Source organism: Chrysochloris asiatica, unplaced genomic scaffold, assembly GCF_000296735.1.
Source record: "Chrysochloris asiatica unplaced genomic scaffold, ChrAsi1.0 scaffold00268, whole genome shotgun sequence".
Lineage (NCBI taxonomy): Eukaryota > Metazoa > Chordata > Mammalia > Afrosoricida > Chrysochloridae > Chrysochloris > Chrysochloris asiatica.
The window spans coordinates 458,027-468,464 of NW_006408786.1; the positions used below are offsets into that span (position 1 = coordinate 458,027).

The 10,438-nt window shown below is 50.6% G+C and overlaps 1 protein-coding gene across 1 annotated transcript in view; it reads left to right on the forward strand.

Moving 5' to 3' along the window:
* The first annotated feature begins 2,540 nt into the window (after positions 1 to 2,540).
* The window catches only part of MAST1 (microtubule associated serine/threonine kinase 1), a 33,537-nt gene continuing 25,639 nt past the window's right edge, over positions 2,541 to 10,438 (forward strand). The window contains exons 1-7 of the mRNA XM_006874304.1: positions 2,541 to 2,653; positions 4,133 to 4,221; positions 4,855 to 4,930; positions 6,961 to 7,039; positions 8,955 to 9,115; positions 9,199 to 9,274; positions 9,370 to 9,579. Coding sequence (XP_006874366.1) covers positions 2,571 to 2,653; positions 4,133 to 4,221; positions 4,855 to 4,930; positions 6,961 to 7,039; positions 8,955 to 9,115; positions 9,199 to 9,274; positions 9,370 to 9,579 — 774 coding nt within the window. The 5' untranslated portion in view covers positions 2,541 to 2,570. The remainder of the gene's footprint in view (positions 2,654 to 4,132; positions 4,222 to 4,854; positions 4,931 to 6,960; positions 7,040 to 8,954; positions 9,116 to 9,198; positions 9,275 to 9,369; positions 9,580 to 10,438) is intronic.

The window sequence follows — 10,438 nt, forward strand, 5'->3', positions numbered from 1 at the left end:
CCCAGACTCACCTTCGAAGGTCGAGTTTTCCTGGGTCCGGAGCCATGAACTCCATGTCCGGAAAATCCAGGCCTTGATTTCCCTTGGTCCATTGCGGACGTACCGCCTGTCTCGCAGACCCAGACTGCGGCTCATTCACTATAATCCTGCAAAGACGAAGGGAAAACGTGGTATGGATTTCCGGGCACCCGTTGCTCGGAAGGACAAGGAAGGAAAGGGGCAGAGTGTCTTTTGATCCTATCCAAACATCTGCCCCCGTTGTATATGGTAATGGGAGGTCCCTCTAACCCATCTTCTGCCCTGTCAGCCTGTCTATTAATAATAACTCCTGTTTCTCTGACATAGTATGTATTGAGCGCTTGCTAAGTGCTATGTAAATCATGCTAAGGCTTTACCTGCATCTTCTTACAGAATCCTCTTTGTTGTTGTTAAGTGCCTTCGGAATCGTCCGACTCAGAACGACCCTGTATAAGGTTTCCGAGGCTTTTAAAAATATTTGCGGGAGCAGAAAGCCTTACCTATCTTCCATGGAGCAGCTGGCGAGCTGGAACCACTGATCTTGTGGTTCTCAGTATAATACCTGTGGAGCCACTAAAAGGTCATTTGCCAAGGTCGTGAGGGGCAAATCTGAAATCTGAAACTAGGACTTCCTGTTTACAGAGATCTCAGAAAGGATTTGTTCGGAATATTCTTTAGATGTGTTTTGAAATTCTCACCCAAGAATCTTCAGGGCTTCAGCCCTGCCCAACCCCTTTCCTTCCACCTCAGCCCTTTGAGACAGGAGTGACTGGGAGGGGATGCAACTTTCCTCACTACTTCCCTCAGAAAAGGGCCAAGATCTCCTAATTCCTGATCCCTGTAATAACTTCCTGAGCCCTTGACAAACATAATACAATCTCCTTCAAATGTGGACACAGGTGTGGCACTGTAAAATAAGCATTGGACCATAAAGTCGGTTTGAACTTCTGCGCTTGAAACTTACCGATGAGCCGCTCCTCTTCAGAAACCCTATACAGGATCGCTATGAATTGGAACCCACTCAACAGCATTTAACAACAACAATTATGTATTGGAGCCCTGGTGTGGGGCTATAGGAAAAGCACTGGACTGCTAACAACAATGCCAGCTGTTCAAACCCACCAACCACTTCTCTGAAACCCTGTACAGGGTCACTATAAGTTTGAAACGACTTGACGGAACTCAGTAATTATGTACTGAGAGCGCAGTGGTTAGGTAAGATAAGTAGAGGACTGCAGTTCACAGGCTGGCAGTTCAAGACCACCAGCTGCTGGGAGGGGGAAAAGATGAAGCTTTCTGCTCCAGCAAAGATTTACCACCGCCTCAGAAACAATGATATATTATCATTGCCATTACCTATTGCCCATTTCAAATCTTAGTTTTGAGCTACCTTAACTGCCTCCCTCAACTCATGAATCTGGCTGGGATAGGACATGTCTCTTGGAGCTGTGGTTGTTGTTGCTAAGTGCCATGGAGTTGGTTCCAACTCATAGAGACCGGTATTTCCGAGCCTGTAAATCTTTACCGGGAGAGAAAGTCTCATCTTTCTCCCACGAAGCAGTTGGTGGATTCGAACCATCAAACTTGAAGTTGTGGAGGAATCATTCCACATTTCTTACTGGAACATGCTAGACTTATTTTTGTCTTCGACCTTGCATTTCCTTTACCTGAAATGGTCTCTCCAGAGATTTTTCCCGTGGCTGGGTCTTGTCGTTAAGTAATCAGCTTAAAAGTCATCTCCCAGCCATTTTCATCCCATAAAATGGTTTAATTTTATTCACAACACTTATTACTGCCTAAAATTATTATTCATTTTTGCATCAATCTTATTGTCTGTCTTCCACCACTAAATACTAGTCTCAAATGGACAGAGATTTTTTTTGTCTTGCTTACTTACTGCTATGTCCCCAGTGCCTAGGATAGCTATGTTACACAGTAGATGCTCAATAAATATTTTAATATAAAGACTCCTACTTCATTTATACACCCACGTATTGAGATGCCAACTCCGGAGCCCTATATGGGGTCTCTTCTGTGTACTTGGCTTTGTGTTGGTATCTGGAGGTCAGCAGAGAAATGTTCCAGGTTACCTATCCCCCAAGGAGCCCGGTCTCCAGTTTATGATCAAGGGTAAAAGTGACAATGCTGATGAGGTGCCTAGTCCCACCCTGCTTTTGCTCCTCTTGGGGGCTGCAAGGGTCTGTGGGCAGCGGCCTCTTTTGTGTGCTGACCCCTATCCTTCGGTCCCCTTTGCCTTTCAGAAGGATTTGCCCCTGCCTCGGAAAAGTAGCAGGTGAGCCTTAGGGAGAGATGCGCGGGACTAGTCGCCCTTTCTGTAGTCCAAGGTGGGTGGGTGGGGCGTCCGGAGAATGTGGGCAGGATCTGGTGCGTCGTCGCTCAGGAGCGCCCCCTCCCGGTGGGCGGCAGCCATAGGGCCCTCCCCTCTCCCGCCCTCCCCCGCCTGCTGCGGCTCCAGCCTCCGCCCCACGCGCTTGCTCCCCGCGTCGCCGCCGCCGCTGCCGCACCTGCCACCATGTCGCCGCCGCCGGGTCATGTCTGACTCTCTCTGGACCGCGCTTTCCAATTTCTCGATGCCCTCCTTCCCCGGCGGCAGCATGTTCCGCCGCACCAAGAGGTAGCCCCCTGACCCTCAGACCCTGTCCCAGTCCTTCTCTCAAAGCGACCCCTCCGGCCGATGCCGCAGGGCGGGGCCCGGGATGCTGCTCCGGGTCCAGCTGTGCTAGAGGTGCCCTCGCTGCGCCTTTCCGCCTGCGAGGGGGCTGCATGGGGGATCGGTGTGGGCCGAAGCTGGGGAGGGGCTGCACATTGGAAGGGACAGCCGAGGGGGGAGGGGGCTGCGACGGGCGGGGGGTCTACTGCGGAGCCTTTGTTTGCTGGCGCTGTGGACTTTGGCAGCCGGTTGGGGGTGGGGGAAGAAGGGGACGATGGGGGGCTTGGCACCCTTAGAACAATAGCCGCATCCTGCCCCTCTCCTCATGCCGCGGGCGCCTGGACGCGCTAATATGCTCAGTCACTGCGGTCTGGTGGGGGTGGGATGGAGGGCTAGGGGCTCCTTCTTCATAAGCTATGACCCTGAGGAACTGAAAGAATAGGGGGGCTTTTATCATGGCACAGACTCTCAAGAAATACAGCCTCAAAGCAAAAACAGTCACACAGAGAGTCCTGCAGAGCATGAAGTCATACACACATACACACACAGCTCTAGTGTCCCAGATTACACCCAGTAGGGTGCCGTGAATACCCAGTTAGGCAGCAGCTGCAGCGCAGAACCATGTACAGTCACACACAGGTACTACTGTGTCGTGTACACCTAGTAAGATGTCACGTGCATAGCAATCCACACATATGATTATGCCATTCAATATGTACAAGACATATATGTGATGGTGATACAACATGCATCCAACAATGTCACACTTTACAATGTCCCATGCCACCATAGACAGACACAGGAAATCTTGTAGCGATGGAGAGACACATACAAATCACACACTATCCCATACAAATGCATACATGTGACATGCTCTGACATGCCCAGTATCATACATAGGGTGTAAAATTCACACAATAGATGCCACATGTGGGCATACATGGTAAATACCACACAAGGACCATCTTTTACACACTGAATGTCACAAAGAGACAAACATGTAGAAGCAATGGCACATCTAGGCATGGGCAAGTGACATTATACACCTGTGTCACATACACAAAGGTAGAGTTGTGTCATACACAATAAATCCAGCTACTTTCACACCAGGATATGCCCAGTGTCACAGAGTGAAGTCACACAGTGGATGCCACACATGGGTACACACAATAAATGTTATGCACAGACCTAATGACATATAAGCAGGTGAGGCATGGATGGTGTCACAGACATCACCACCACACCACACAGGCTCATACATGATTCTCACAGTGAATCTCACACACACACAATCAGGCCTCTACACCAAGTCCTCAGAACACTTCCAAGCACACACGAATGGGGAATCGGTTTGGCATTTGAGATGGGAGGGCGGCTGGCTGGGCTCAAGGACTTCACTGGGCCCTGGCCCTCGCGGGTCTGCCTGCCTCGGCTTCTCCGCAGCTGCCGCACCAGTAATCGGAAAAGCCTCATCTTGACCAGCACTTCACCCACGCTGCCACGGCCCCACTCTCCACTGCCGGGCCACCTGGGTAAGACGGGTCCTAGTGGGCGTGGACCAGACAAGCAGAGGCAGGCCACCTGCTAGGGGATATGGCCATGCTGCAGGGCTAGTGTGCGAAACGAATCTGGACAGGGGAGGATCCGGATTGGACAAGGGGTGGGGCTACCCGTGTGACCAGTCCGCAGATGGACCCGCATTGGTCTGGAGAGGGCTAGGCGATGCTTGGATTGGAAAGTGTACGGGGCAGAAAAAGGAGGAGCTGTGCCTTAGGGGCGGGGCCATATGGAGGGGGTTGGGGTCATTTTGGAACCAAAAAGTGTGGTGGTGGTGGTGGTGTGCCATGGAGCCGGTTCCGACTCAGTGACTTTGTATAGGGTTTCCGAGGCTGTAAGTCTTTACGGGAGTAGAAAGCCTCGTCTTTCTCCTGAGGGACAGCTGGTAGTTTCGAATTGCTGACCTTGAGGTTAGCAGCCCGATTCGTAACCACTAAGCTACCAAAAAGGTTCGAGGCTAAATCGTCGGAGGGCGTGGTCAACCCAAACATAAGCGGGTCTAGGCTAAAGATGGTATGGACTATTGTTTGCAAGTCCCTTTGGAGATTAGAAGGCATGATGGGATTGCCCCCACTCCAAGCCTAAAGCGCTCCTTCCTTCCGCCACAGGTAGTAGTCCCCTGGACAGCCCTCGCAACTTCTCCCCCAACACCCCTGCCCACTTCTCATTCGCCTCCTCCCGAAGGTGAGTCTACCCTCCACAGTCTCCAAACCCGACCCGGGATCATTCCAACCCACCGTATGGGTTGCCATCTGTTCTCCCTCCTAATTGCATCCGTGTTGGGACCTAAGGGAATCCCAGAGTGTCCTGCGGAAAGGACAGTCCAGTCTCTGAGGCGGGGCCTATCTGAGGATCAAACGCCAATCCGAGATCGGGAAAGGGCGGGGCTTCTTTTACTGTGGGACCTTGGCGCGTGCGCTCACATGCCCAGGGTCTCAGCCCCCCGAGCCTCAGGCTCAGGGCCGGGCGTTTCCATAGCAACAGGGCCGGAGAGCCGAGATGAGATGCGCAAGCGCAGACTGAGCGGCGCCCATCGAGGGACTCTAGGTCCCTGAAGTGGGGGAGGGTGGCTGCAGCTATCTCTGTAGGTCCCAGGTGGAGGAGGAATGTCCGGTTTCGCTCCTAAGGTCTCTGAGGCTTTTTGAGTGTCCCTAAAAAAAATTATGTTTGGTGAAATTGCGGAGATAGAGAGGTTCCCCTGAATTTTTTGTAGACACTTTCTGGGCATCACCAGGAAGTGAAGAGAGGTTTTTTTTTTTTTTTTAATGTATTCATTCTAAGAACGTCTGAACACCTGCTATGAGTTGGGCATACAGGGTGAACAACACGCCATTTCTACCCTCAGAGATGAGTTGGAGGAGACAGGTCAGGGAACCCTGATCACAACAAAGGCTGGTGACAACTGTAATGTAGTTGCATCTAGGTTGTGGGGCAGAGGGCAGCTCCCGGGGAGCCCTAGAGAATGCGCCCCTGGGCTGTGGAATTCGGCTGAGTGTAATAGCCAGATAAGGGCTGGAAGATTGGGTTTGATGTGGTCAACTTCTATTTTAGAAGGAAAGGGAATATCTGGTGGAGGGTGCGTAGGAGGGAGTTCCACAGGTACTAGGGAGAGGTGATGGGGTCCAGACCAAGTGGTGGCAGTCGGGGAGGAGGATTTAGGACATGCCCTAGGGCACTGACTAGAGGAAGGAATGGAAGAGGAATCATGTGCTTTTGTACAGATCTGTGAATGTGGCCATTTGTCTGTGAGACCTTGCACCAGTGTGTGTGCATCTGTGTGTGAGTGTGTCTGTGAAGCTGTAAATGTGTGAGAATATGTGAGGGAAGATGTGCCTACAGTGTGTCCTTGTGAGTGAGTGTGTGTCTGTGAGAGTTTGAATGTGTGTGTGGCTGAATAAATTAGAGCGTCCTGAATGTCTCTGTGTAGATTTGAAAGCATGTACAAGTGATTACATGTGTGTATGTGTGTCAGAGGGTGAGTATGTGGCTCTCTGTAAGTGTATGTGTATGTAAGTGTAGGTCTGTACGTGCATGTGTGGATGTAGGTATCTGTGTAGGAAGTGTGAATGTGTGTGACTATCCTAGTCCCACTAATTACCAGTGGGTGTGACTGAGAGTGAGTCTGTCTGTGAAGTTGTAAATTACCATGAGTGTTCATACACTTACATTCTCTGAGAATATCCAATAAGTCTGCCTCTGAGAGGTTTCTCATGGGGGGATTCTATAAGAGTATACTTTTGAGGTCCTATGAAAAGATTCCTAGTGTAGCGCTGCAGGATAATGTGCTGATCTTCAAGGTCAGTTTGAACTTTGAATTTGGCGGTTCAAACTCACAGCTGCTCTTCAGAAACCCTACACAGGGTTGCTATGAGTCAGAACCCACTCAACAATATGGGAAAACGACTTTAAGTAGATCTTTTCAGTCCTCACTGGGGTCCACTCTGTGTGACTTGTTTGGTATAGAACTATGGGAGAGGGGGATCATGGGAAGGAGTAGGAGAGACTGACCTGGTCTTCCCATCAGGTCTGGGGGTTCCTGGTAAACTGCCTTTCTACTTCATTGTTTCTGAACTGGTTGGAATCTTGGGGAATAGATATCCCCCCACCCCATGCCTACTACCCTGACTGTGGTCAGTGGATTCTGCCATGCCCTGAGGTAAAATAGGGAGACTCAGGGAGACTGGCAATTTCTAAGCACCTTGACTGGGTTCCAGGGCGGATGGACGACGTTGGTCTCTGGCCTCACTCCCTTCTTCTGGCTATGGCACCAACACACCCAGCTCCACAGTCTCGGTGAGTGTGACAAGCAGGTGGGCGGGAGTGTTGGGTACAGACTTCTAGCTCAGACCCACATCCAGGCCAGCAGCCCAGACTGACTTTAATGAGGACCTTAGGTTGCTTTCCTTCAAAGATGTCCACCTGTGCATCTAATAGCTAGTTACAGGAACCTCCCAAAGTTTTGTTCTCTGTCCTTGGTACATCTTCTTGGGGGGGAGGGGGGTCCTACTTATCTCGGATACATTTTATAGATGGTGACATTAAGCTTCAGTCAGTTAAGCTACTTCCCCAAGGGTCTGAAACTGGCCAGGACTAGTTTTATCCCTGTGGTCTGGCCTGGAACCCATATGCTTACCCAGTAGATATCCAAGGTCTTTCCTTCCATCTGTCCCTTTTCTACCTGTGTCTCTGGTTCATTCATGATTTTCTTGGGTGGATGAGCTCTGTGAGTGGGACCAAGGTCTAAGCATTTACACAGCCCTTGGTATTACGAGAGAAAGATGAGTAAGAAAGCATTTATAACATAGGGTGATTGGACCGGTGATGGTGGCTATAGAGGGGAAGCACACAACACAGCTAGGGATGGGGACAGCACATGATACAGCTGGAGGGTCAGAGAAGGCTTTAGGGAACAAATTGCTTTGAAACCAAGACCGAAAGGGTCAGCAGGAGTCTGGCAGATGGAAGAAGGGGTGGGTGGGGGGAGAGGGGTGTTCCAGGAAGGGTGAACATGTTCAAAACTCCCAGAGACCACATGTTCAAATGTGAGAAGTTGACACATTTGGAAAGTTGAAAGTAGTCTTGTGTCGCTGGAGCTTTCTGCAGTGGAGGGACTTGTTGTTCTGGGCACCAGTTACCAGTCACCAACTCATGGAGGTCCCCTGTGTGTCAGAGTAGAACTGTGCTCCATAGGAGTTTCAGTGGCTCCATTTTCAGAAGTAGATCCCCAGACCTTTTTCTGAGGAGCTTCTATGTAGATCTGAAATGCCAACCTTTCGGTGAGCAGCCAAGTGCTAACCCAGGGACTTCATAGGTCAGGGTAGCGATGTGGATTTTATTCTAAACATAGTGGGGAGCTTTAGAAAGGCCTGCTTTATGTCACATTGTATTAAAAGTTTGAATGACTTAAAGTTGTGTTTTTTGGAGGGCTTGGGCATTTAAAAGTTTGTTTGTTTTTTTTAAAGTAGATACTGATGGGATGCAGAGTTTTTAGCAAGCGGGTGATTTATTGTGACTGCCAGTCAAATCAAGTGGATGTCCTTAGGTCTCTCCTTTAATGTCTGTGTGTTTGTGTTTTGCTCTAATTGTGAGCCAGACACTAACCAGAAATCAAGGAGCGCAAATCCCTGCCCTTAAGGAGCAGAGCAATAACATAGGAAGAATGAAAATGTAGACCATCCAGAGATAAATAGATCAAGAAAGAGCAAGACAGGGCAAGGGACAGATGTGTGTTAAGCAAAGACTTCAAGGAGGAGGTGCGATTTATAGTAGATGTGTTCCAGCAGAGGGAACAGCCAGTGTGAAGTCTCAGAGGTGGGAGCATACCTGGCTTGAAGGTCATAGAGGATGCTGGTGCTGCTGGAGTGGAGGAGGGGCAGAGGGAAGGGCAGGGAGCTGAAGCTGAAATGAGGACTTAGGTGTTCAGCCTGAGTGAGGTGGGAACCCTGGACAGAGGAGCTGTAAGACTTGAGTCAGGTTTTAACAGGCTCCTCTGGCCAAATCCATATCCATGTCACTGTTCGCATCTGTGTCTGTCCCTATCTGCCTGCCTGTCATCAGGAGTCCCAACCTGGGCCCACCCGGACCCAAGGGATAAGATCTGATCCCGACTTTGCCAAATGGCCCACCAGCCCCGGGAGCCCTAGTCAGGGACCCAAGCTGTGGGTGCACAGCGAGACTCTCACTGACCCCATCTCTCCCCACCCTGCAGTCTTCCTGCTCCTCTCAGGAGCGCTTGCACCAGCTGCCCTACCAGCCCACGGTGGATGAACTCCACTTCCTCTCTAAACACTTCGGCAGCACAGAGAGTATCACTGATGAGGATGGCGGCCGACGCTCCCCGGCCGTGCGGCCCCGCTCCCGGAGCCTCAGGTGAGCCCGGTCCCCCTTCCAATCCAAGCTGGTGGTCTGGGCTTGCAATATGATGAATGACGGTTAGACGTCTTTCCCTGCAGCCCCGGGCGCTCCCCCTCCTCCTATGACAATGAGATCGTGATGATGAACCATGTTTATAAGGAGAGGTTTCCGAAGGTGAGACGGGGCGGTTGGGGTTCCTGTGCACCCTAGCTCCGCGCGCCCCCTGGCGGCCGGCGCCGGCACCTCCGACTGTCTTGGTTTGTCCGTAGGCCACAGCGCAGATGGAAGAAAAACTGCGAGACTTCACCCGGGCCTATGAGCCCGACAGCGTGCTGCCGCTGGCTGACGGGGTGCTCAGTTTCATCCATCACCAGATTATCGAGCTGGCCCGGGACTGTCTGGCCAAGTCCCGTGACGGCCTCATCACCACCGTCTACTTCTACGAATTGCAGGAGAACTTGGAGAAGCTACTGCAGGACGTGAGTGCATCTCGGGTTCTGCTCCCCCAAATCAGCCCCCGCACCTCCCTCACCCCACATCCATTCACAAAGTATGTACCATGCACCAGGCTCTGGTTTGGAACTGAGGATTCATTGGTAGACTAGGAGGATGTGGAGGAGACAGGAATTCAAACTCCTTCCCCTCCTTCAAGTCTTTACTCAAAGCTCCCTTTGGTGTGGCCTCCTGGACTCCTTCCCCATTTAAAATGTTTTTGTTACTCGCCTGGTCGACTTTCTCCTTAGCATGCTGTATTTTTTGCTTATCATATTTGTCTGCTCCCTGGAATGACAAAAATGTGATGGGGAGAATTTTGTTTTGCTGGGATACCCCAGCACACAATAGGTACTCATTAAATGTTGGATGAAGGGATGAATTAATGAAATTAAAGAAGATAATGTCTCCTTGCAAGCCAATGGTAATGTCCTAGGGGTCCTGGTGTGGTGCTGCAGGATAAGCATTGGACTGTTAACTGCAAGGTTGACGGTTCAAACTCATCAGCCACTCTTCAGAAACCCTAAACAGTGTTTGCTAAGAGTCGATATCGACTGGATGGCTCTTAACAACAAAACTGTGATCTGGGTACTCTGCAGAGAATCTGGCAGTGAACAAAACAGACCAAAGCATCTGCTCTGATGGGGTGCACATTTGTGTGAGGGAGGCAGACAAGATACATGGAAACAAACAAATCAAGGAATTGGATGTTTTCAACTGATACTAAGGACTCTGAAGCAGATAGTGTGATGACAGAGTATAAAATCCAGGAGACCTCCCTGTGGGAGGTGACATTGAAATATGAGGAAATGGCAGCTGCAAGAAGAGCTGGCAGAAGTGTGCTCC